Here is a 26,883-nt window from a genome sequence, read left to right as displayed (position 1 = left end):
CACTGTAAGACTAGTCTGCTAAAGTCTGTTTATTATGGCGCTAACATTTTTATGCGGTTGGTCCAGTATTTCTCACGAAAGTTAAAATCCAAGTAGTCCTGAATAACCACCATCTGCAGTGCAGTACACAGACAACTGCAGGTCCTGAACATTCCCAGGACCGCTGCACTCCACCTGCCAGACAACAGTGCCCCGGATCTCTAGTTCTTATTACCACCCCATAAATCTCAACAGATGAAGCTGAAAAGCCCACATGGAATACAACACCTGAACCACATGAAGAAACATCCAAGGAAGGCGGTGTGCACCAGAGCAAAAATACAGAATATTTATTCATTTCTTTCTACTAGAAAGAACATGCTGTTCTTAGACAAATGGATCAGTTGTCAGGAGTTGCTTTTGGAGAATGATCAATGAATTCCTTCTCAAGGGTTGGGTACTGAAACCAGGGCCCGTCACCCCGGGACCGCATCAGTCTTCGAACTTCCTGCTCCTTTAACCTGAAACAAAGGGAACAGGAAGAGTGAGCGTGAACACAGACACAGGCAGGTGCAGCCACTACTGCAGTCAGCACAAGGCTCACAAAACAAAACAGAACCGCCACAGCACACAGTTACACACAGCTGACCATCCATGCTCCTGTCCACAACAGCCAAGATATGGAAGCAGCCTAGCGGTCCATCGACAGATGAATGTGGCTCATGTGTACAATGGAGTCCTATTCAGTCACAAAGAAAAATGCAATCGTGCCATATGCAGAAAAACCCAGGAAGCAGTAGATCATCGTGTTAAATGGCAAAGCCAGATGAGCATACTGTGTTTGGATTCCTAGGTGGAATCCAGACTTCATACACACTGATGTATACAGATTATGCAGATATACACAGGTTATCAAAGCAGATGGAAAACTATTGGGGGCAAAATGGGGCCCGTGGGAGGGAGGAAGGAGGACAGGAAGAGATCAACAGGAAAGAGGAGAGCAGATAAGAAAAGGTAAATGGGAGGTGAAGATGATTAACATACAATGAAATGTGTTTATGAAGATGCCATCAGGGAAGCAATTATTTCATACACTAAAAAATTCATAAAAAAGAAAACGGTCCAACAATCCCAGCTACAGATTTAATCACTCATTGTACACGTGAGAGTCTGGCAGACATCCCCTACACCTCTACCAAGTCAGGCACTCCTGACTTTGCCCATGTGCCTCACTTACACTGATCAGGGCTCCCCACAGGCCCTGCCCCGTGGCTGTGTGACAATGCTTGTCTGTCTTCCCAGAATGCCTACCCATGTGAAAGTCCTGTGCTGTGGGTGATATGCCCCCCTCATGGAGGGCCTGCTGTCTCTGCTATCACTGTTAGGAAGTGGAGTCTCTCTCACCAGCATCTGAGTGGCCTACATGTGACATTCAGTTGTTAAATCAGAAGGGGAAAATCAGAGCCAAGAAAAATATCCTCAACTCAGCACCAAACTCAGCCTTCTTGAACTGGGTAACCTGAACTACACAAGAAACCTTCTCTACAATACATCCAAGGCCACCCCTTCACTATCAACCCTTGACCCTCCGAAATACACAAATTAATCTTTTTATGACCAGAAATGGGCAATTGCAAAATCACTTCCTAGGCATTATCTACCTTTCTAACCATGAGATTATAGACTCTGTGCCTGTGACCTGAAGAGCTTACTTACTTAACATTTTACAAACAACTATATTCAATCCTTCTTTTCCCTACTCTTCTAAATATAATTAAACAAATGGGTAACTATTGTAATTAAAGAAAGAGTTCATAAATTTGAGGAGGGGGAGAGTTTGAAGGACCAGAAATGATGCAAATATAGTACTCATGTAGAAAGTTCTTATAAAAATAAGAAAAATTAAGTAACAAAACAAAAAGTAAGATACAGCCAAAAACCAAAATAACAAAACCCCCAAGGCTGAGGAAATGGCTCAGTCAGTAAAGAGCTAACCTTGCAAGGATGTGATTTCAATCTCAAAACCTATATAAAATATCTGGCTCATATTCCAATGCTGAGGAGGCAGAAACAGATCCTGGAGGTGCTAGCCAACTGCACTGATGTAACCTAATATCAGACGAGCATTTCCTCTAGAGACAGCCCGAAAGGGTTGCATATGGCAGTTTCTAATCGCCGTATTACAGGGCAGTTTCTATGACTTCTATGACATGTGCAGAGGGTGCTATGTGCACAGAGTAGCTTATTCAGAGTCCTTTCCCGGGCTGGAGAGACAGATGCTGCCTCTCGTCTGCTGGCTCACAAAGGCCTGCAACTCCAGCTCCAGAAGATCTGGTGCCCTCTTATGGCCTCCCAGGGCCTGCACACACGTGATAAACACACACACAGACAGACGTATACCTATAACTATCCGAGAGAGAGAGAGAGAGAGAGAGAGAGAGAGAGAGAGAACATTCCTTTCTATATGAGCCAGCATCTCCCCAGTGGCCAACGCAGGACTCCCTCCCACCAGGCATGCCTTCTCCCCAGCCTCATGATCTAGTAATCCTTCCCAGCCCTTTCTCCTACCTCAATTCAGCCTTTTCAGACTCAATCTGGAGGATAGCCATGGTTTTTTCATAATTCTTTTCGGGACAATCATAGAAAGTTCGGGCAATCCATCTTGATATTGGGTGCTAAGGGAAAATTTCTTTAGAATCAATTACCTTCTGAAGGAAGTTTGCTTTTCTGGTTGACTGCTGTTTATGTCAACAACTTTCATACGTGTTAAATCATGTCCACCACTAGGTTCACACTCCTGCCCCACGTCTGAGATAAGCGCCAAGGTGGTAGCAATGCTATCATCAAATGATCAATCTGCTTCAGTTCTGAGCCATGCGCTCCCTTCACACTGCACTTGGGGCTGCCGCTTAAGAGCAGGGCAGGGCAGGGGGCAGACCAGAGGCTACTGATCCAAATGCAAACATCTTTCCACCAGACTGCAAAAATAAGCAGATTTAATTTAGCCTATAAGGCTTAACATAATTTTTTAGTGAAAAGGTACCAAGAATCTTTACTTATAAAAAAATTAAAAAATATTGTGGGCGAGGAAAGTGGCTCAACAGTTTAGATCACTTGCTGCTCTTGCAGAGGATCTGAGTTCAATTCCCATCATCCACAGAGTGGCTCATAGGCATCAGTAACTCCAGGTTACTCCTCGGGTACCAAGCACACATAGTGGCTCACAGCCATCAGTAACTCCGGGTTACCCCTCGGGTACCAAGCACACATAGTGGCTCACAGCCATCAGTAACTCCGGGTTACCCCTCGGGTACCAAGCACACATAGTGGCTCACAGCCATCAGTAACTCCGGGTTACCCCTCGGGTACCAAGCACACATAGTGGCTCACAGCCATCAGTAACTCCAGGTTACTCCTCGGGTACCAAGCACAAATGTGGAGCACATTCATATATTTAGGCAAAATACCCAATCATATAAAATAAATCTAAAAAAGAATTCTTAAGTTTAAAATGCACCATCTACTTGATGTAAAAAACTGAAAACCTATATCATAACTGCCTAATTAAGACATTTACCACAACATTAATAAGCTATCCAATAAGAATTCTAAAGAGCTATGCAAACCTTGTAATACTCCCAGTGTTCTGGGATGTAGCCTTCTGGGATTTCTGCAAGTTCAGCTTCACCTAGTGAGAGAAAATGATGATGACCCCAGGTTAGCACTGACGGCCACCAGTTCCACACCAGTTCTTCACACAGTCAGCAGCCAGCTTCTCATGGTTCCATGGGCTGCTTCCTCTAATGTGCTAATTCATGGGGAAGATCAGTCCCCTTGGGAGGGGCTTTTATCCATCTTCTAAGTGTAAGACGGGACCTCCAACACCTCAGCAGAGCCTCCCATTTTGTTCTTATATAACGAGACATAATAAAGGACACACTGTTTGTTTTTACTTTTTGCTCCTCTGTAAATTTACCAGACAGAATATTCTAAGATTCAAAATAATTCAGTGATGTGGGGTTCCCCTCTGTATGCTGTGAATACCATTGGTTAACAAAGAAGCTCCTTTGGGCCTATTGCAACACAGAATAGGGAAAGGGGGGAATTCCAAGCAGAAATAGAAGAGAAAAGAAGGCAAACTCAGAGAGAAGCCATGTAGCTGCTGCAGTAGACAGATGCCAGATAGAACCTTACCAGTAGGCCATAACCACATGGTGATACACAGATAAATAGAAATGGGTTAATTTAAGATATAAGAGCTAGCTAGAAATATGCTTAAACAATTGTCCAGACAGTATTGTAATTAATACAGTTTCTGTGTGACTATTTCAGGTCTGGGCAACTCGAAAACAAAAGAGCAGCCTCTTCCTACAATTCAGCACTTTAAGATACTGCTCAGAAGACCTTTAGTGTGTATTCGATGTCAGAGACTCAGTCAGTCAGTGCCTGTCTCTGTCTGTCTGTCTGTGTGTTTGTGTCTGTCTGTCTCTTTCACTCTCTTCCCCACTGTTACTCTATTTCCCTGATCCAGCTTGTCAAGGCTGATTCTGGAAAAGGAAAAGTAGCAGTTTGAATAAGAATGCCCCCCACCATGCCATCTATTTGAATGCTTCATCACCAGGGAGCAGAACTGTTGAAAGGATTAGGAGGATAAGGAGGTGTGGCCTTGTTAGAGGAAGTGTATCACGGAGGCTGGAGTCCACACCAGACACAGCTTCTCTTTCTGCTTATGGATCATGACGTAGCTCTCTCAACTACTGCTCCAGCAGCATGTATGCCCCCATGACCCCACCATGATAATGGGTTAAACCTCCAAAACTGTAAACAAGCCTTCAATTCAATGTTTCTTTTCTAGGAGTGGCCATGGTCTGCAGGGAGGTGGTGGCGCACGCCTTTAATCCCAGCACTCGGGAGGCAGAGGCAGGTGGATCTCTGGGAGTTCGAGGCCAGCCTGGTCTACAAGAGCTAGTTCCAGGACAGGCACCAAAAGCTACAGAGAAACCCTGTCTCGAAAAACCAAAAAAAAAAAAAGAGTGGCCATGGTCATGGTGTTGCTTCACAGCAACAGAACAGTAGCTGGACAAGGGAGAAGGAAGATGAGGCTTCAGAAGCCACCTCCTCTGTAGAAATGTGATGAGCGATTCCCCTTTGTATGCTGTGAATACCATTGGTTAATAAAAAAAATTGCTTTGAGCCTATAGCAGAGCAGGGCAGAACAGAGGTAGGTGGGGAAAACTAAACTGAATGCTGGGAGAAGGAAGGCAGAGTCAGAAGCCATGAGCCCCACCAGAGACAGATGCCAGAACTTAACCTGGTAAGCCACAGCCACGTGGCGATACACAGAGTAATAGAGATGGGTTAAATTAAAATATAAGAGTTAGCTAGAAATAAGCTTAAGGTATTGGCCAAACAGTATTGCAAATAATGTGATTTCTGTGTGGTTATTTCAGGTCTGAGCTGCCAGGCAGCTGGGAAACAAACAAGTGGCCTCCACACAACAGAAATGTCCCCACAGGCTCATGCACTATTTTAACGGTCCCAGAGCTGGAGAGATGAACTAGTGACTAAGAACAATCTCTAAAGGTCAAGACCGCCCTGGTCCCAGCAAGCTTCCCCTGCTTCCTGGTGCCTTCCCACTCCAGCATCCACCTCATGGCAGACCGGTGTCTCTCTGAAACCATGACAAAATGAACCTTCCTTCCTTACACTGTCTGTGACAAATGTAACTAATGGAAATGTTCATAATTTCCTTTTTAAAAACTTGTGTATATGTTTACAAATGTTATCAATTCGTGGAGTGAGCCTAGATGATGTACTTACCAATAAATATGTTCACCAGCGTTATGCCAATTAGAACTGGAACCCCAGTCAACATAAGGTAGAATTTCTATGAGGAAAAAGAAAATGGTTTCTCATGATCTTTGCTACTTCTCACACTGAAATTATCCTCATTCAATTTCCTTAATATCCCTACTAAAGAAACATGTCAATTTGAGAATCAGAATCACTGATTTCTGTTACTTTTCTCTCTCTGATTTAGTTATTAAACACAACTATTTAGTACAATATGTGAAATGACTTTTGACTTCTTGGTTAAAGCAATGCAATAAAGAACACTCTGTCTGAGCTGGGCGGTGATGGCGGCACACACCTTTAATCCCAGCACTTGGGAGCCAGAGGCAGGCGGATCTCTGGGAGTTCGAGGCCAGCCTGGTCTACACTCACTAGTTCCAGGACAGGTACAGAGAAACCCAGTCTTGAAAAAAAACAAACAAACAAAAAAAAAAAAAACCAAAAACATTCTGTATTGGGACGAAGTATGGAAACAGTAGCATTTCAGCCACTGAATGTCACTGGAGTCATGGTAAGAAGACACTCATGCCCATGATAGCACACACCTGGGGACCCAACATTGAGGTGGAGGCAGGAGGAACAGGAGTTGAGTCAGCCTTGGCTACATAGTGAGTTTGAGGCCAGTCTGGGATAACACAAGGTCCTGTGTCAATTTTTAAAAAGAGGACTAAGAAGAAGCAGTGAGAGCAGTGGGGAGGGGGAGTCTCGGGCAGTGGGAGTCCGTGGATGAGCATTTCGGGGCAGTGAGAGTCCAAACAAGCCTCCATTTGTAAGCCTCTGGTTGTTACTTCTTTAGACGATGAGATACACACAGTAGCATTCTGAATAAGCGGGATTATTTGCGCTACTGCTATATTAAGAATATTCCCTTAAAAATCAGTACTCAAATAGCATAAATTTCTTTTAAAAATCACATCCTAAAATGGAGGTGCTTCACTAGAAATCTTCCAGGGGCCTTGTGCAGATTTATTTTATACTTGAAGAGGAAACACACTTGGGACTTCAGACCCCATCCCCAGCAGCAGGAATGGCTGGCACTCGGTCTGCAGTCAACATGAATCCTTGCTTTGAAAAGGTTCTAATTAACTTTTAAAAATGTAGCAGCAAATCAAGACTTTACTACATAATCTCAGCATCCTGAGGGAAAATAGTGATTTTAAAATGAAAGACGTCTCCAAAATGGAACCCCCCCCCCCCACCAAACATTCTGTAGTTAAGAACATTTTCAACTTACCAGCAACCTCAAGAAGCGACTGTCATAGTATGAAGTAGGCTTGATGATGAACAGTCTCTTGCCATGGTCTCCACTGTGCCGCACAGGAGCTGGAAATGTGAGACTGTTTAACAGGGCTTGTGCAGGGGGTGGGCAGAGGAGACCCTGGACACTGTGAGTAAATGTGTTTTGCATGCACATCAGAATGTGTAGGGCACACTGCAAAGACTGACTGGCTGCTCCCAAAGACAGCTCCTGCTGCTGCTGCTATTTTCTTCTCGTTTCTAGCAGTAACCATGTGAAGCCTAGACAGGACTGGCAGTGTTTACTCCAATCTTCAGCAGAAACTTGATTATTACAGACTATACACTCTATCGTGTGTGTGTGTGTGTGTGTGTGTGTGTGTGTGTGTGTTTGTTGTGTGCACGTTAGGCTAAACTCAGGGTCTTGCATATGTCAGTCACGTATTTCTACCACCAAGCTATACCTCATCCATCATATCGTGACAAAATCCATTTGTAAGTCATCTCTGACTAAGAATATCCTCCTCCTCCTCAAATCAAAGATTTGGAAAGATTTCAGCCTTGGTGGAGATAAGTGGAGGCGGAGTGTGCCTCCTGAATTCCTTCCCTGTTCTTGTCCCATGGAGACTGACAAGACGCCATCAAGCCCAGAAGGACCACTGTTATTCAGAAGGGACAGCTATGCTTCTGCTCAGATTCCCACTGAAGCAACTGCACCCGTCACAAAAAAGGAAACCCAAAAATGAACCCACCTGAAATTCCAAGATGGCGATACTAAGAAGATGTAAGATGTAGGAAAGAACGGTACCCTTTATTCATGTTCAATGGCAAGAACTGCTCCCCCCACTCTCCCCCCACCCCCGTCCCCGCCCCTGCCTTTTAGGACCACAGAACATATCCTGCAGGAAGCTGATGCTGTTCCATCAGATGACATGCTCCCTTTGACACGCCATGTGCCCAGGGATGTGCACAATTGTCCTTTGATGTCAGCATCCATGAGGAACTAGTTCTGGGTACCATGGATACGAAAATCTCCAGATGATTAAGAACCTTAAATAAAATGGCATCGGCACAAGAACCCACACACATTCTCCTATATACTCTAATTTCTAGGTTTATAATACTGAGTACAGTGAATGACATGTAAACCATTGTTACATTGTATTGTCAGGGGAATAACAACAAGAAAAGGGGTTATAGGAGCAATTTATTTTTCTAAATATTTCAAACCATAATTGGCTAGATCTGTGAATGCTGACAAGTGAACACAGAGGGCTATAGTTAGCCTAAAAAAATGCAATCCATGCAAAGCATCTTTAAAGCCGCAGGATCTAGACTCCTGGGAATGACCACAGTGGGTACAGACAGTGTGGTGGCTTGAACAAGAATTCCCCCATAGATTCATATCTGAACGCTTAGGGAGTGGCCTTGGAGGAAGTGTCACTGGGAACGGGCCCTGGAGCTTCAGAGACCAAGTCAGGCCCCGTGTCTCACCCTTCCTGCTGCCTTCCTATCTAGTGGAGACCTCTGGGCTACTTTCCCAGTGCCCACCTTTCTCTTTCAACCAGAGAACAGAGGAAGGATTAAATTATATGCAGCTTCAGTAAACGATCATTACAGCTGTATAGCAAACACAAAACAAACAACGAGCACTCAGGAGGCAGAGACTGGAGGAGAGTTCTAAGTTCGAGCCAACCAGGGTACCCAGTGAGTGAGACCTGTATCAATGTTTCATGCCCCCAAAAAAGAACAATGGAAGAAAGCTTGGACTGGCTGCATTAGAAGAATATTAATGAGGTTAGCAAAGTGAACTGCTTTCTCTTTCTTAATACGATTACCCAACTGTTTAACAATCACATTTGGTTAAATACGCCTGATGACTGCTACTCCCACCAGCCGTCCTGAAATCTGCTTGAGAGTGGTCAACTTCCCACAGCCCTGAGGTCTCTGTTTGCTGAAGTGGGAGGGCCATATGCTCACATTCTGAAAACAGTAGAATGAGCACAGCTTACAGGACTAAGTCTTCAATAAATGATTTTTTAAATTGTTATTTTTTTTAAGTGTGTGTGGGTATATGCAGGTGAATGCAGCTGCCATAAGAGACATGGCGCCCTGTGGTGGGAATCTAGTGGGGTCATTCATTGTACCTAGGGTCAACCTTAGGATGTAACAACTGTTTCTCACTGTAGTTAGGGTAACAGTAGAATGTTTGTTTAAGGTACCTAGACCTTGAAGAAATAATGGTGGAGAACAGTGATTGTTTCCTATGATTTATAGGGTTGTTTGTCTGAGGAAGTTTTCCATCCATTGCATGACACTGGTCACAAGACTATCCAGGCACACTTGGATGTCTTGAATTACTGGGTACCACACACAGTACACAATAAGGACTAAGGTTGCAGGGGTGTGAGGATTTCCTTCAAAGAACATAAAGAATAGATCTAAGGGGCTTTGGTATGAGGAACTTGTTGTACCCCAAACACAACCTTTGTGTACAATCAATAAGTATGATTCTGAACTGAGGTTTGAGATTCAGTTCACAGAAACTGTTCCTCCTTGCTGCCAGAGAGCCTCAAGTTATATTCTGGGGGTGATTATCCTTCTTTGAATGGCCTGCACAACACAGAACACCAGACAGGGTCCCTCAGAAGCTACAGTTAAAGGCTATTGTAAGATATGCAATGTGCATACTGTACATGAACCTAGGTCTTCTAGAAGATCAGCACTGTTAACCACAGAGCCATCTCTCCAGCCCCCTCCAATAAATGGTTTTAAATATGTGAGTCACTCAGGAAAGCTATTTAGAGTTTGCTGACTACTATAAGTGATATCAAGATTAAGTAAGACAATGTAGCAACTTTCTGTCTGCATTTTAAACATCAAAAACTGCTCATTCATCGTCTTTCTCTGTATTCTCAGATAAAAGTACCATTTTAATTATCTGGTCTAAAAATCTAAGTCCTTGTCCTTATATCTGTCAGTCTTTCAGCACTTAATGACAAATTGATGATTCTAAGAAGGGCTAGCGAGGTGGCTCAGAAGGGAAGGACACTGCAGTCAAGCTTGATAACCTGAGTTTAGTCATCCGATCCCACACAGTGGAAGAACTGATCCCCTCAAGTTGCCCTCTGACCTCCACACATATAGGCACTTCAGCTTTGTGTCCAGGCCCTCCTCCACCCCAATTAGGTCCTCACCACCTTCGGTCCCACTCTCTCAACATCTAGGTCTCCCAAAAGTCCCACATCCAGACACCAGAAAACCCACCCACCACTTCTGCCAACTCTGCCTGTTAAAATGATTATCTTCATTTTACTACTCCTTGTCTTAGTTCACAGTTCTTTGTCCATATATCTGTTGGTCAGCTTTCCTCTACCTGAAAAATATCTGTGATACATTAGCTTTAGAATGGAGAGGGACTCAGAGTTTCCCATTCATAAGCTGGAAGTCTTGCTGGTTGAGCCTGTTGCAAAGCATGATGGGAGTATACAGCAGCACAAACTGCTCATCTTCTAGTGGCCAGGAAGCAGAGAAAGGAAGAGGAGGGGCTGATGCCCCAATATTCCCTTCAAGGGCACAGCTTCAATGGCAGGAAGACCTTAGACTGAAATTACACCTCTCAGATGCTTGATCCAGCTACTTGGAAGATTGGGTCAGGAGCATCACAGGTTCAACGCTGAGCAGCAATCTTTGTACGCTGTAAATACGTATTATTGTCCCTGGTTAATGAAGAGCTGACTGGCCTACAGCTGGGCAGGAAGAGACTGGGTGGGAGGGTCAGACTAGGAGGGCTCTAGGAAGAAGGGTGGAGTCTGAGAGTCAGCAGCCAGATGCAGAGGGAGCAGGATGTGTACAAATGAGGTGAACAAGCCATGAGCATGTGGTAGCACATGGATAAGTAAGAGTTAACTTGAGTTGTAAGAGCTAGTTAGTAACAAGCACAAGCTATCAGCCAAGTAAGAGTTAACTTGAGTTGTAAGAGCTAGTTAGTAACAAGCACAAGCTATCACCCAAGTAAGAGTTAACTGGAGTTGTAAGAGCTAATTATTAACAAGCACAAGCTATCAGCCAAGCTTCTATAATTAATAAGTCTCCGTGTCAGTTATTTGGGAACTGGCAAGTGAGAAAGAAAAGTCTGACTACAGACAGCCTGCAATGCAGAGTGTATTCAAGACCCGCCTGGGCAACTTAGTGAGGCTCTGTCTCAAAAATTTATAAAGAGAAAGGAAAAAGAGGGCTTACGGATGCAGCCCAGGGGAAAGAACTCAGCTGACTTGTATATGCAAAAGCTTGTATTTCATCAGCAGTACCCAAGAAAAAATAAAATAAAAGGGCAAATGTCACACTGTATTTTAGAATTTGTTTTGAAAAGACTAATGCATGGGTCCAGGCGCATGGTGCCAGAAATGTCTCCTACTCCATTTTTCACAGCTGCCCTGTAAGATCTTCCAGATGAGGAACGAAGAGCGCGACCAAGAGGTGTGCACTCAAGGTCAGAGTTCTAAATTCTGCAACCAGGATTTCAATCGAGTCAGTCTAGTGCCAGAGAAAAGAAGATGGGGGAGGGGCTTAACACCTTTCTGTGATTCTCAAGGAAATGGTGGAAGAGATGAAGACTTTCAGGAGACAAAGGCACAGGACGCCTGCGAAAGCAGTGATACGGTGAACAACCACGGTCGGAACGAGCAGCTACTAGGCATTCCCTGTTCTCATCAGAAAGATCATCGACCACAAGGGTAGGGAATAGTACAGAGGGAGGAACCTGGGAGACTTCAGTTTAGCTAGACTCCATCAAGCCCTCTTTGGGAGAGAATTTGAAGGTTCTCCACTTGGATATCTGAGGATATTTGTAATAACAAAAAATGGTTTGCAAAAAAATTTTGCCAAGTAGTGTTAGCACATGGAGTTTGCATTAAGCTTAAATTTTTGCTGGCAGTTTTGAAAGCACTGATCCTGTCCAGCATGATCCAGAAGGTCCCTATGCATACTGCCTCCTTCCATAATGGTGCCACTTAACTTGGGAGAGTAAAACGGGACAAGATGTTTAGAGACTGGAGAGAATGCTTTTGGTTTTAGGGTAAAATTTTCATTTTTCTGTACTGCACAAGGCAAACAGTGAATCTCTGACCAAGAGGATGAAATGAATTAACACTTAAAACAGTGCCTGACACTTAACAGATGCTCAATAAATATCACCACCATTATTGCCAACGTAGTAGAATGGCAAATTATTTTTAACGTTAGTTAAATCGGTTTCCTCTTTTGTAAAATGAGGGAATAACATTGCATTTACTTTTCAGAGTCTTTGGAGAGAGAAAACAGATCGAATACTAAATAAAGCAATGTTTACTCTTCTAGAAAGCACAGGGACCCGGGTCAGGTTCCTAGGCCCTCACTATGACTGTCCTGAGCCCTGAGCTCTTTAATCCTCTTAGGCTCCTTCCAATCGCTGCGACTTTTTAAGGCAGTTCCTCATGTTGTGGTGACCCCCAACCATAAAAAATAATTGTAATTTTGCTATTGTTATGAATCATAATGTATATATCTGTGTTTTTCAATGGTCTCAGGAAACCCCTGTGAAAAAGGTCGTAACCCACAGGTTGAGAAGCACTGCCAGAGAGTAAAGTTACCGATGCATTAACACACAACAGACACAATCTGGGCTCAACTTAGCATTTACACAGTCATTAACACTATAGTCTTTTAAAAAACAAAAAAAAAAAAGATATTTTTGTGGACTTCTAAAACGTCGTGAGCTCCACGGGAAGTTACTATTGTGCCTAAGGCAGCTGTCACCTGGTGGTGCCTTTCTACACCCGTGCCTATGAGCATCATCCCAGCCTTCACTTCAGTCTACCTGCTGGTTAGAACCAGCCACAGGTGCCACTTATCCAGATTCGGCCTTGAGCCTGGCGCTGCAGCGCAAGCCGGTAGTCCCAGCACTGGGGAACTAGAGGCGGAGGGTGGGAAGTTCGGACCTCCTCGTCAATAACAAATGTGTGTTGCCCTGGGAGACGTGGACAGCAGCTCCACGCCTGTCTGGCCTGGCCGCAAGTAAGCAGCAGCCGGCACGGTGAGTGACCTCGTGCCTCACGCACGCTAAAACAAGGCCATCGGATTTCTGCAGAAGCCCCTCACACAGCCAGTCTAGAAACCTCAGCCTCGTCTAGAAACCCCAGGCCAACTTCGTCCCTGCGTCCAGCTCCTCGGTCCCCAAGGTCACCTGGAAACAGCCCTCCCACCTCTCACCCGCGTCTCCGAGGCCTGCACCCACCGACAGTCTTCGGAAAGCTCCGTGTGAGAAAGCTTCCGACTCCGAGTCTAGCGCCAGCACGGCGGACAGACAGCGCTGTCAGCGCGGTGACCGAAGCCCGCTGCAGCAGGCTCATGGCCGCCATGGCTACTCCGGGCAGGGGAGGAAGTGGGGTGAGCAACGGGAGCCGGGAGGGACAATCCACCTGTGAGGGCGAATGCTAGTGGCGGCCATATTGAGTAAGGGCAGAGGCCGGTTCCTGTTCGCTTCACGTGTGGGCGCTCGCGAGCCGACCTGACGACGTCGTAGGTGGGGAGCGCGAAGAGAGCCGATAGAAGCACTATGGCGGATAAAGGGTTGGGGTGGGAGCAGTGAGGACAGCCATGTTTAGCAAGGGCAAAACCTGTTCGCGTTTGCTTCACTTGTCGGCAGGCAACACCGGAAGTGACATTTGGGCACCGGCACAGTGGGCCTGCTTTAGAAACATGGCTGCGCCCAGTATAGTGGGTATTTGTAGAAGAGTCTCGGCGTTCCTGAAGGCTGCGGGTTCCCTAGTAAGTCTCCAGGCGCCTGCTCGTCCCGGGTAAGTGAAGAAAGAAGGATGACTGCCCGCCTTCGGGTGCCTGTTGCTGAGTGCGCAGCGTGACCTTGGAGTCGCCCACCTTGGTGACCGGGCGCCGCGGGCGGCTGGTCCGCCGGCCTGGGGTTAGGGTGCTCTGTGCTGGGGATGGCTGGGTCGGGACAGACGCTTCCGAGGGGTCGAGCTGGCACGGAAGGCGTCGCCGGGTGTGAGACGAACGGATCTGCACCGTCGGCTTCGGACACAGATTGTCCGGCAGGTACTAAGTGACAGTGACGAGAGAAGTGAGGGGTTTCTGCAAGTGTGAGAACAGGCAGCTTGCTCGTCTTGGACATTTGCCTACATGAACCGAGTTTTATGCATAGTGTACCTCAGATTTAATTGAAGGAAGCAACCCGTGTTCGGCTCAACACGCAGCTGTCGAGCCTCTTTTGTGCTCGGTATTATTAACGCTAACTTCGGAAATTAGCTTTTTAAAATCTTTGCAGAGTTGTAACTTGATCTGGGTGACAAATTTGAATAGTTTCATCTTTCATTGTCTTTTTCTCCCCCTAACAATGAAATAAATTGTAGCTGGAGAGATAATAAAATAATTTGCGGTTCAGTGGTTAAGAGAACTTATACTTGCAGAGAACCCAAGTTCGGTTCCTAGCAGCCGTGTGGCTCAGCTTTAACTGGAGACCCAAAGGCATCAGCCACACACCATGGTGTACACATCTGAAGGAAGACATTCATATACATAAACCTTAAATGTTTAATGAAGTAATTGTTATGTGTTTTTTAATAAAATAAATACCTGTCACTCAGAGAGGCAAAGTATTTGAAAATGGTAAAGGCAGTTGTGCGCTCCCAAGATGACACATTGCCATTTCTTCTTTAATTTTGCAGGTGTACATGCTTTGTTTGCCGGTATTTTCCCCAGAACAACAGAAAAGTTATTAGAGTAAAATGGTAGCCGTGTGCCCTTCACCGAGTAATCAAGTCATTGGCATTTTGTCACGATTTCAAGAACCCTGTGTTTATACTCCTTTTCCTGCACTGTTTGACAGAAGTCAAACTTCAAACGTAGAACCAAGGACATTTCCTTACTAAGTTATCACCCCCAGGAATACACTGCTGTTAGTTAGCATACAATCAAAAAAATTGCACTAATAATTTTTTTCTTTATTCTTTCTCTTTCTGTTTCTTCGTCTCCATTCTTTTCTTCAGGATCCAATGAAGGATCATTTATTGACCTAGTTGCCATTAATCCCGTATGTTTCTTTTTCCCTTTGTCGTGATTACTGGCATTTTGGGTAGGATTAGGGTTTTTTTTTAATTTTTTAAGAATATGTCTCCATTTGATTATTTCATCATAATTAGATTCTAGTCAAGAGTTGGGGATGTTGCTCAGTGGTAGGGCACAAAAGCAGAGTCAAATTAAGTAAATACCCTAGGTTCAGAAGATAGCACTTGGGAAACAGTTCACATTTATTTTGTTTTTAGGTCATTTTACCAGGTCATTAAATATTTTTAGAAACATAACTTCTAAATTACTATGTAAGATTTTTGTGCAGTGGTATGACGATCAGCAATTCCCTAGTTGTACGTTTATGTAATTAACAGCTCTTTGATATCACATTTAATTCCTTTGTGGCTGTCTTAGTCTGTAAGTTCCCTTCCCTGATGTTGACAATCTCTAGATACAGAATTACTGGATTAAAGGAGAAAGCCTTGTGCCTCTCTAATGTTGCAGAGTTGACTTTCGCAATGGTTTTGATCCGTTGATGGATTCGGTTGCTACAATGGAGGAAGCACCTAAAAATGTTACTCTAAGATTGTGATGTAATTGTGGGGGCAGCGAGATGACTCAGGAGGTAAAGTGCTTGCCGTTCAAGCATGTTGACCTCAGCTTGACCCCGAGGTCTATGCAGCAGAAGCTGGATGCAGCAGCACCCGTCTGCCGTCCCAGCATTCCTGTGGCCAGACAGGAGGCAGAGAAAAGGGAAGCACCCAGGAGCTCTCATGCCTGCTGGCCTGGCGCACTCAGCCAAGCTGCAGAAAACAGAGCTTCAACAAGGCAGAAGAAGAGGACTGTCCTCTACATGTGTGTCCTGGCACATGAGTGTGTGTACTCCCACACACGTACATTAATAGTAAATAAAATAAAAAAGATATTGTGTAAAATATGTTGTCCCTGAAACTGTAGGGTAGCGATCTGTACAATAAAAGTACGTTCTAACGCATTTTAGAAGCTTACTGCTTTGGGGGCCAAATTACTGGGTAGAATTTTTGACATTGTAATAAGTGTTTCTTGCTTATAAAATCTGAACATTATAAACTCTAACCGTTACTTACTTGTGTTCTGTTGCAGGTTTCCCATTAGTTTGTTGCAGAAGAACACACACCATGTCACATCTTTTCTCCAGTGTAAATTACTTCATACCACGTTGTCAAGGAAAGGACTAGAAGAATTTTTTGATGATCCAAAGAACTGGGGGGAAGAAAAGGTCAAATCTGGTGAGCTATTTAGAATGGTCTGTAGTAATTGATTGAGCCCTCCATCATCCTAGGATTATCCAGTTTAGGACTTTTTGTTAGAATTTACTTTGGATTTTAAAGGTCTTTCTCATAACTGAATAAAATATTTCCTCAGTAGATTGGTGGAATGTTTAAAAGAAATGTACTTTGAAAATGTTAACTAATATGAGGTTTGGGTTTATTTTAGTTGACACTTTTTTAATAATAATTAAAAATAATTTGTAATGAATAATTAAAAATAATTTAAGGAATGGAATGCATTTGACACAAATATTAGCAGCCTTTGAATGCTGTTTGTTGCCTGTCATGTTGCTGATATTTTCATGTTACTTAATTGAACTCTAGTCATGTTAATATAATTCCGTTCCATATTTTACAGATACAGAAACAGATTTTGAGAGTGGATAATCAGCCAGGGGCATAGAGCTAGAAGCATCATTTAATGTTACACATTTCTTATTCTCATAGGAGCTTCATGGACCTGCCAGCAGCTACGGAACAAAAGCAATGAAGACTTACATAAACTTTGGTGGGTGTTCTGCATGCTGAAATGTTACAGTTTAACAGTGGGGTCAAAACTACACCTGTGTGATAAACAATTGGACAAAATGATTTGTTTCCTGGTGTAGTAGGTGAGCATAAGAGCTGTGTGTGTGCACGTGCGTGCATGCGTGTGAGTGTGTGTGTGTGTGACAGTTGCACGGTCATTTCGAGTGTGCTGTCAGAGTCAGACTGATACCATTAAACCAGTAGTGCTGAGAAACACACTCAGGAAAGACACAGGGACTGGTTGGTCAGTCACATTTACACTGCCTTCCGTTTTTCCTTTCTTTCTTAATTTATTATTTAATATAAATGCTGACAGAAATCAGATAAAGACCTTGTAGACACTTTCTTGTATTTACAGTTCAAAAGGTGACTCACCTCCTACTTTTTAAAATAAACCCTGTTATCTACAACTCCTAGGAGCCTTAAACCATAGTTAGGAGCAACAAGAAACTGAATAGGTTTCCAAAACAATAAACTATCAACCATTCAACAAGATCTGAAGTCTTTAATATAAACCACATGCACACAGAGAAGACAAAACTGAGAACGAAGGCCCTGTCCTCTAACACATCTCCAACAAGTGGAACCTGTACTTACTGAGATCCAGAGCTTTTGGCGTAAATACACTCCTGTTTCTTTTTTCCCACCCTGTCTGTTTGTAAGGCTTTTTAAAAACTGGAAATATTAAAACAACAGGAGTGTGCCATTTCAAACAGGGTTCTTTCTGTCTGTTCTAAAAGAACATTCAGAAGATAATGTCTCCAACTAAAGTCTCACCATGGGCCAGATCATTCAAACTTCTGCCTTCCTTTTTATTCCATTTCATGGCCTAGGGTTTTAGTCTGTTATCCCAGCAGGTTGTGTCAAAGGATAACATTAATTGGGACTGTAGGCCAATGGCTCCAGTAAATCTGAGAGGGTTAAGACAAGGTTACATTCTAGTATTTAGCCCATAGCTATTTTGTTTAAGCCATACTTGTTTGGGGGAAGTTTCACATCATATATGTGTGATTTTGACTTCTTGCGTCATTAGACCTCTGTGCCTTTGACTGCAGCGGTCAGTGCACAGCAGTGCCTACCCAGCGGTCAGTGCATAGCAGTGTCTACCCAGCGGTCAGTGCACAGCAGTGCCTACCCAGTGGTCAGTGCATAGCAGTGTCTACCCAGCGGTCAGTGCACAGCAGTGTCTACCCAGCAGTCAATGCGTAACAGTGCCTCCCCAGCGGTCAGTACCCAGCGGTCAGTGCACAGCAGTGCCTACCCAGCGGTCAGTGCACAGCAGTGCCTCCCCAGCGGTCAGTGCACAGTAGGCACGCCTACCCAGCGGTCAGTGCACAGCAGTGCCTCCCCAGCGGTCAGTGCACAGCAGTGCCTACCCAGCGGTCAGTGCACAGCAGTGCCTCCCCAGCGGTCAGTGCACAGCAGTGCCTACCCAGCGGTCAGTGCACAGCAGTGCCTACCCAGCGGTCAGTGCACAGCAGTGCCTACCCAGCGGTCAGTGCACAGCAGTGCCTACCCAGCGGTCAGTGCACAGCAGTGCCTACCCAGCAGTCAGTGCACAGCAGTGCCTACCCAGCGGTCAGTGCACAGCAGTGCCTACCCAGTGGTCAGTACCCAGCGGTCAGTACCCAGTGGTCAGTACCCAGCGGTCAGTGCACAGCAGTGCCTACCCAGCGGTCAGTGCACAGCAGTGCCTACGCAGCGGTCAGTGTGAAACAATGCTTACCCAGCGGCTGGTGCACAGCAATGCCTATCCAGTGGTCAGTGCAGCAATGGCTACCCAGCTCCTCATATTTCTGCTGTTACTCAGCCTGCTTCACTCATGATTGTTATCTATTGGGCATTCTGGCAGATATTTAATTTTTTATCCCAATTTGAAAGAATTACAAAGTGTTTACAAAAACTGCTCGTGCTGTGCTTATTAATTATAGAAAAGTGAGTTTTAGTTAAAGCACTGTTATGAGTTGTCAGTAAAGGTGAACCTAGGACTGTTTCAGCACTTGCCGTGCGAAAGCCAGTGTCTTCTGTCATTCCCTCCCCCGGGACTGTAGACCCTAGTGTAAAGTTCTGGGCTCCTTTGTCTCGCTCGCCCTGCCCTCCACAGTTACTGCTTTCATTCTGAAACTGGGGTGTTCACAAAGCCTCTTTCCCCAGCTCAGCCAGGTCAGTGCTTTAGAGTCTGGCTGGCTTGTCCCCTTCTATCTTAAATCCTGTCTCTAGGAAGCTGTTTCCAGTCCTTAGCTCTCGAGGAGATTTTGCATGCCCCCCTTAACTATTGTGATACATGTTGTCCCTTCCCCAGTAGGAATTGGCATGGCATTGCAGGCTAGAGGTAGAATTCATCCAGAGGATCTGAGATCGGAATCCAGACTTTGCTTTGTGACCCATGGTCGTAATTCCTGACTGTGCTGAGCTGTCTTCATTAGAGAGAGGATTTAGTAGTGCCAACTCCAAAGGCTGTGAAGAGATTGGAAGTGCTCAGCACTCAGTGTGAACTAGCCCCTCAGCAGATGTTTGTCCTCTTCCTCACCTGTGGAATGGTGGGCAATGGCTGGTGCATTAATAACCCTCCAGCATGCCTCACAAGGTGCAGTCCTGAGTAGGCCGGAGGGCAGCTCTTTGGGATGGTGCCTGTGTGAGGTTTCCAAAGGACTTCAAGACTTGGAGCTTTTGGGCTGGAGATGGCTCAGTGGTTAAGAGCACTGCCTGCTCCTCTAAAGGTTACAACCATCTGTAATGAGATCTGGTGCTCTCTTCTGGCCTGCAGGCATACATATAGGCAGTATACTGTATACAGAGTAAGTAAATAATTTTTTTTTTTAAAAAAAAAGACTTGGGGCTTTTAATTTTGATGTAAGAAATCACTATAGAATAGTATCATGGCTTTGTGTTTGGTACAGGTATGTCCTTCTGAAGGAAAGAAACATGCTTCTGACTCTAGAGCAGGAGGCCAAGCGACAGAGATTGCCAATGCCAAGTCCAGAGCGGTTAGAAAAGGTAGGCTGTGGGAGCTAAGACTCCTGGACAGGGTAAAAGCTAAAAGGAACGAGTATATGGTTCTTACATTCAAACCTTTTTCTATTTATGTGGTTCTTTAGTAAATTTACAGAGTTTTATATACCATTCCAGCAGTTTCTCTTGAGCATGCTTATCACCCTCATCCCCCACCTCTCACTCCCCCTCCCTGCAAAGCAAATGTCACACCCCCTGCTGTTTCCCCATTCCCCCCCCCCAGCAAGTGTCACGCCCCCTGCTGTCTCCTTTTTCTTAGTGGCAGCTTCCAGCCTGGAGATGGGTATTTATTTTGTTTATCTACCTGGGAGTAGAGTTGCCAGGCCGTGTGGTAAGTCTCTTGAACTGTGGCAGCCATGTGGTATGGCGCTGAGTTTGGTGTCCAGCTGCCCCATTGTACATTCTACCTCCAGTTTGGCCATTCACCAATAACTTGACCCATTTTTTAGTGTGCAGTTTTTTGTTGTGTTTGCTTTTCTGTGGTTTTACTACCCCCCCCCCCATCCCAGATTGTTATAAAGGTCAGCACTTGATTTTTCTGTCATCTGTAGTCAATGAGAGCAGAGCTGAGCCTTGTCACTGCCGCAGTGTAGAGCCTCGCCTCAGCTCCCCTCCCTCCCTTCCCACCATCATGCCCCGTTAGTCAGCGTTCTCACCACACTGCCCACAGGGGGCAGGACGTGGTGTCCCTGCAGGAGTCAGACACGAGAAACAAACTCTCGGTTATCATGACTTCGTGAGAATTGAGTTTGATTGTGAGTTTTCAAACTTGATTTCATGTAGTACTAGATGTGCAGAGAGTTGCATGGACAGTACCAAGACTTCTTGCAGCCTTCACCCTGATTACATGTGTTCCTATTCACGGTGTGTTATTCTATCCCCCCCTCCACCTCCCCACACAACGCTTTTCTTGACTGTTTGAAAGTAAATAGTCCATTTCTTGCCCCTTTGTCTACAAAATTATGCATTTCCAAATACCATTTCGTATATAATCATTTCACACTTTTAAAGTCAGGAAATGAACATTGATGTGATCGTATAATCCATAGGTCTTATTTCCCTCATATAGAGCATTCTAACAGTATCCTTTACAGCAAGAGATTCCCGGATCATGCCTTTTCTGTTTTTGTGATCCCCTTAATCCAGAGATTCAGTCTTTATATTTCACGACAGGGTTGTTCCCTTAGTTGGGGTTGTTTAATTATCATGGTGAGGCGGGTAGATTAGCTGGGCTGCATTCTTGGCCGAGTAAAGTTTATAAACTAAAAAGTCTCTTTGAAGGAGGCTTGCTTTGAGTGAGGTATACCTGTTTGGTATGTACTGATAAGTGTTCCTTTTGATAAACTTGGGCCAGTTTGGGGTTTTTTTTTTTTTTTGGTTTAGTTTGTTTTTGTTTTTAATTTAGGGATATCAGTTGATTATCCCTAGCCTGAAATCCAAAATGCTCCAAAGTCAAAACTTTGAACATCGAAGTGCGGCTCTGTTGATACACCATTGGTATAAACATGCAGTGCTGAGTCACACCATTGGTATAAACATGCAGTGCTGAGTCACACCATTGGTGTAAACATGTAGTGCTGAGTCACACCGTTGGTGTAAGCATGTGGTGCTGAGTCACACCATTGGTGTAAGCGTGTGGTGCTGAGTCACACCGTTGGTGTAAGCGTGTGGTGCTGAGTCACACCGTTGGTGTAAATGTGTGGTACTCTGTGGACTCAGCAGCTGTGGATGGCCAACCTCAGTAGAGTTCAGGTGGCCTGCCCTGGGTCCATTGTAGGCCATCAGCTGTCACATTACAGAAAGGTAGGACAGTCCAGCAGAATTCCCTGCTTCACAGGAAAGTCTGTAGACCAGAGTTGGATGCCCCAATGTTACATAGGAACTTTGGGTGACTGTCCAGGTCATTGGGTAACATTACTCCTTTCTGAAGTCTTTGATAGAGTTAAATAGTTAAACTTATAGTTTTTCTTAGTTGTGAAAGCAAATTAGGTATAAAACTTTAAGATAGATAATAAAGTATTTTCTCTAATTTTGCTAAATACAAATAGACTAGATATTGTAACTGTAATTCTTACTTAATAACTGTTTTATTATATATAATTTTACTATGTTAAGATTAAACCTTTCTTTTTAATTAGACAAAAAGGAGGAGATGCTGTGGAATAATCCTTCTATACACTGTGAATGTGTATTATTTTCATTGGTTAATAAAAAAGCTGATTGGTGCCGGGTGGTGGTGGCGCACGCCTTTAATCCCAGCACTTGGGAGGCAGAGGCAGGCGGATCTCTGTGAGTTCGAGACCAGCCTGGTCTACAAGAGCTAGTTCCAGGACAGGCTCCAAAACCACAGAGAAACCCTGTCTTGAAAAAAAAAAAAAAAAAAAAAGCTGATTGGCCTATAACAAGGCAGGATAAAGTTAGGCAGGACAATCAGACTGAGAATGCTGAGTGGAAGAAGGGCAGAGTTGGGGAGATGCCACCCGGCTACCAAGCCACTAGCCCACTACATGTAGAGAATGAGGTAACCTGCCATGAGCCACATGGCAAAGCATAGACAAAAAATACGGGTGAGTTTAAATGTAAGAGTTAGGTGGTTAGCAGGCCTGCGCTATCAGACGAGCAATTGTGATGAATATTAAGACTCTCAGTAGTTATTTGAGAGTGAGATGTACCATGTTTGGTTGATATCCCTGGAAGACCTGCCCTTTTCTGAAGGGAAACTGAGGAAGAGTGGGGAGAAAGACTGGGAGAAGAGGGAGGGGAAATTGCAGTCAGGATATAATATATGAAGGGAGAAGAAGAAAAGTATCTTCTTGCATCTTCATGAATCCTAACATTCTTCCCTGTGAGAACTAGAGTTGCCAAGCAGGCCAGCGTACCTGCTGAGCGTGAGGACAGCAGTGGTCCATCAGGGACAGATGCGTCTTTTGCTCTGACAAAGGGCAGCAGTGGTTATAGTCTCATTAGCTTATTGCATTCAAACGGCATTAGAGCTCTGTCTGCTCCAAACAGAGCTGGTACATGGCAAAGTTATTAAGAAATGAAATGGTAAAACTTCAGGGAAGTTACAGAAAGTCATACTGTAGACACCCGTGAGCATACACACACACACACACACACACACACACACACACACCTGTGCCAAAAGGGCTTTCTAGAAAGTACTAGAAAGAGCAGTTTCTAAATAAAATGTCATAAATTGCCTGCTTTGTAAATCTTGAGCTCTGGAATGCAGTCTTGGTGAGGATGGCTGAAGTTGGCTGTGTTGTTGTCGCCTCAGGTTGTTGATTCCATGGATGCCTTAGATAAAGTTGTCCAGGAGAGGGAGGATGCCCTGCGGCTTCTTCAGACCGGCCAGGAGAAAGCAAGACCTGGTGCCTGGAGAAGGGACATCTTCGGACGAATTATCTGGTACTTGATTACACTGTACTTCCAAGAGTAGAGATCGCTGCTTGAATTGGTATCCCTCTCTGTACCTTTAAAACTCCTCCCTGTGGCTAGGTGTCCGTAGCCTTTAATCCCAGCACTCAGGAGGCAGAGGCAGGCGGGTCTCTATGAGTCTGAGGCCAGTCTGGTTACAGAGTGAGTTCCAGGACAGGCAACAAAGCTACAGAGAAACCCTGTATGGGGGGGTGGGGGGATTCCTCCCTTTGGGTATTTTAGAGATTGTATGTAAGGAAGAGAAGTTCCCATCCCCTAGAACACAAACTATGCACTGACCACACAACTCGTCCCCATGTGTTCTTGTCTTTGCGAATTGTGGGTCCTTTCAAGAATTTCATAAAAGTTGTATACTTCTGACAGAAAAATCTGCCTATACACATGTAACTTCGGATAATAAAGCTCAAAGAGCTAATTTCAGATACTCCTCTGCCTACCTTACCCACTAAGAACCTGGGACTTGAAAGTTCTGAGTGCAATGTCAGTTTGCTTGTTTCATGGGCATTGGGATAAGCCCTGGGCCAAGTAGTGAACAGCATACCTCTTTCCAGGGAAGGATCTGGTTGTCAGCATCAACTCTGAGGAGCCAGTGTAAGCCAACTCACCCCAGAGGATCCAGGATAGCTAACTCATGGCCATGTAGTACCTTAAACGGGAATCAGCAAGTGTTGAGGCTTGAGGTATCTAGACAGTCCCCGAACCTTACACACAGCACCTTCTCTCTTGATGTGGAATTCCAGCCATCCAGTCAAGAACCATCTAATCCAACACAGAAAAAGAAATTGCCAAAACCTCTCTTAAAGCTCTTCCAAGGAGCTGGGCAGTGGGTCCACACTTGGGAAGCAGAGGCAGGCGGACCCCAAAGTTCAAGGCCAGCCTAGTCTAGATTGAGTTCCAGGACAGCCAGGGCTACACAGAGAAACCCTATCTCACAAAAACCAAATAAGAAAAAAAAAACAAAAACAACAAAAAACTCTTCCAAGGATTAAGGGATGTAGCAGTGTCTGCTGTACAAATCTTCAGCATGAATTTGAATTGTATTTTCTAATAACTGAAAACATTGATTACTTTACCTGTTTGTGTGTGTCCTTGTATGTGCTTATATGTGGCATGTGTGGAGGGCAGAGGGAACCTGCACGAGTCGGTTCTCTGCTCCTGTTCACACGTGTCCTAGGGACTAAACGCAGGTGGCAAGTACCTTCTTGTTTAGCTGTTTTACTGGCCCTGGCCCCATTTTCTAATATTTTTTATTTGGATTAATTTATTTGAGGCCAATTAGGAAACAATGAAAAGTGTAAGTAAAACTGTATTAAATATTTTGTGTAAAGCAGTAACTTTATTTTTTTGGCAGGCACAAATTCAAGCAGTGGCCTATCCCTTGGTACCTCAATAAAAGATACAACAGGAAACGGTTCTTCGCGATGCCCTATGTGGATCGCTTTGTCAGGTGAGCACAGCATCCACATGACAAAGCTGCCCCTTACACCAGGTGGCGCATGCCCTCAGCTCTTTCCACCTTGATTTCTATTGTATAAGTAATATGTTTTCATTACTTTAAAAAGAAAAAACCACTAGTTTAAAGAGAAAATTGAAGCCATATATTCGAAAATCTTAACCTCCATGAAGTCACTGTGCCAACGGTGTGTATCCCTTTAAAAGTTGTATGACTTCCATGTGTCTGAAATAAGAGTGAAATCCACTGATCCACTGCACCATGTGGACTGCAAGCTCTTATTTCAGGGCCCATGGGAAAAGGAGGAGCCTGAGATCCTGCCCTGCTGCGTTTCCCATGGCAGATTCCGCACTGAGCTTTCATGAGTCAGAGAACTTGGTGCTTCTGTTCCAGGATTCTACCTGCCCAAGCACCAGCAGCTGATACCTAAGGAACTAGACGAGGGTCTTCTGAAAGCTGTTTACAACATGGAATCCATCCCCAAAAGCAGACAAAAGACAGTTTAACCCCCCAGCCGCACTTAAAAGGGAGACAGGGAGATGCAAGATGGCAGACATGCCCACGATACAGAAGCATCCTGTAGCTGGATATACCTGGGACCCCAGCACTGAGGAGGCTGAGGCAGAAGGACTGGGTATAAGACCACTGGCTAATCTTATTGCAGATAAAACCTGCTAGGGATACTTTCTGTTCTCAGTAAAGTTCTTCACAAACTGATGTTTCTACCCCAAAACTTAACCCAGAGAAAAAGGAAAAGGAACTTAATTTTGTTTGCCCATATGTGTACACATACATACTGTCCTAGTATGGTCTGTGTGAAAGAGCACAGCCTGCAGGAGCAGCTCTCTGTAGTCTGGGTTCAGGGGATCAGGATCAAGTGGCTCCACCTGCTGATCCCTATCACCAGCTATTTGAGACTTACATTAACATGTTTAATAAACTTTAGAATCAATTTGAACTTTTTTATCTTCCTCTCCGAACCAGCTCCCTCTGTTCCTTTGATTGGGTCTGTACAGCCCTGGCATCTGCCACATCAGTGCATTCTAGGACAGAGATCTGCCTGCTGGAATTAAAGGAATGCATATCCAGAATCATCACTTAAGAGTGCACCGTGCAGTAGGGACCCTAAAACCACCTCTTATTTCAGTACCAGTCTTGTGGGTTCAAGCCATCCTATAGTTCTTCATGCACTTTTTCGAATCTGCCTTCTTCCAGTGTCTACTCCAGTATAGCCCCTTACTCTATACTATGCTTCATGATTTTTCAAGGCTTTTATTACATTGTTTCAAAACTATACACTAGCTCTGTGTCTCCAAAATACATACCTTCATCAGTGAGAACTTTACTGTCTGTCCCCTAACACCTTGCTCATTCCCAGCCTCTGGTGTTTATCCTAAGCTTTGAAGTCTGTCCATACTTATGACCTAGTTAAGATGCCAGGTGGTTGGAGAACTCTGCTGCATCACTTCCCTTCAGTTTCTGCGGGCACAGTACTGAGGTGGTTTCACCTCCACTATCTTGCATTTGTAGTGATGCTGTTAAAGCTTGATTTATACACGCCAAGAACTGCTGGCATGACTGGCTTTTATATAGTTGGCATGGGCACGCTTTGAGAAATGGGGGGGCGGTTTTGTCTAAGTTGCTGTTATATTTTTATTCTAGACTGAGAATTGAGAAACAAGCCCGCATTAAAGCAAGAAAGCAAAGTTTACAGAAAAAGAAAGAAAGAATTCTCCAGGCAAAGTTCCCACACCTCTCTCAAGACCAGAAGTCAAGTACTGTCTGAGATGAGACCCAGAAGTCAAGTACTGGCCAAGATGAGACCCAGAAGTCCGATTTCATTCTTGAAGCAGCCTGTGTCCTGATGTGAATATGTCTTTATAAAATGTTTTTGTTCAAATGATATCAGTTGTTCTTGTGGATAACATGGCATGTTAATTAACCCTAGAAGTACTGCTGCTTCTATCAAAACCAGGCAGAGTTCAGGTTCAGTTCCCATATCCTGAT

The 26,883-nt window shown here is 44.5% G+C and overlaps 2 protein-coding genes across 3 annotated transcripts; one reads left to right on the top strand and one right to left on the bottom strand.

The window, feature by feature from the left end:
• Positions 1-303: 303 nt before the first annotated feature.
• Ndufb5 (NADH:ubiquinone oxidoreductase subunit B5) lies at positions 304-13,537 on the bottom strand. The gene is made up of 6 exons (XM_041659075.1): positions 13,343-13,537; positions 7,067-7,155; positions 5,800-5,866; positions 3,606-3,667; positions 2,548-2,654; positions 304-500 (listed from the first exon to the last, which is right to left on the bottom strand). The coding sequence occupies exons 1-6, from the start codon at positions 13,464-13,466 to the stop codon at positions 380-382; spliced, it is 570 nt and encodes a 189-aa protein (XP_041515009.1). The 5' UTR covers positions 13,467-13,537; the 3' UTR covers positions 304-379.
• A 152-nt stretch (positions 13,538-13,689) lies between these two features.
• On the top strand, positions 13,690-26,779 carry Mrpl47 (mitochondrial ribosomal protein L47). Of its 2 annotated transcripts, none has more exons than XM_041659073.1 (7): positions 13,690-13,904; positions 16,255-16,400; positions 16,890-16,950; positions 19,871-19,967; positions 23,263-23,393; positions 24,775-24,870; positions 26,539-26,779. In XM_041659073.1, the coding sequence occupies exons 1-7, from the start codon at positions 13,705-13,707 to the stop codon at positions 26,660-26,662; spliced, it is 855 nt and encodes a 284-aa protein (XP_041515007.1). In that variant the 5' UTR covers positions 13,690-13,704; the 3' UTR covers positions 26,663-26,779. The 2 variants fall into 2 exon arrangements, with proteins under 2 accessions (XP_041515007.1, XP_041515008.1); XM_041659074.1 differs by lacking the exon at positions 13,690-13,904 and adding an exon at positions 14,022-14,160.
• The last annotated feature ends 104 nt before the right edge of the window (positions 26,780-26,883 follow it).

Source organism: Microtus oregoni, unplaced genomic scaffold (genome assembly GCF_018167655.1).
Source record: "Microtus oregoni isolate MIOR12 unplaced genomic scaffold, Mior012 000010F_ref0000083, whole genome shotgun sequence".
Lineage (NCBI taxonomy): Eukaryota > Metazoa > Chordata > Mammalia > Rodentia > Cricetidae > Microtus > Microtus oregoni.
Note: the sequence above shows the minus strand (reverse complement) of the source record. Positions and strands in the feature narration are given on the sequence as shown.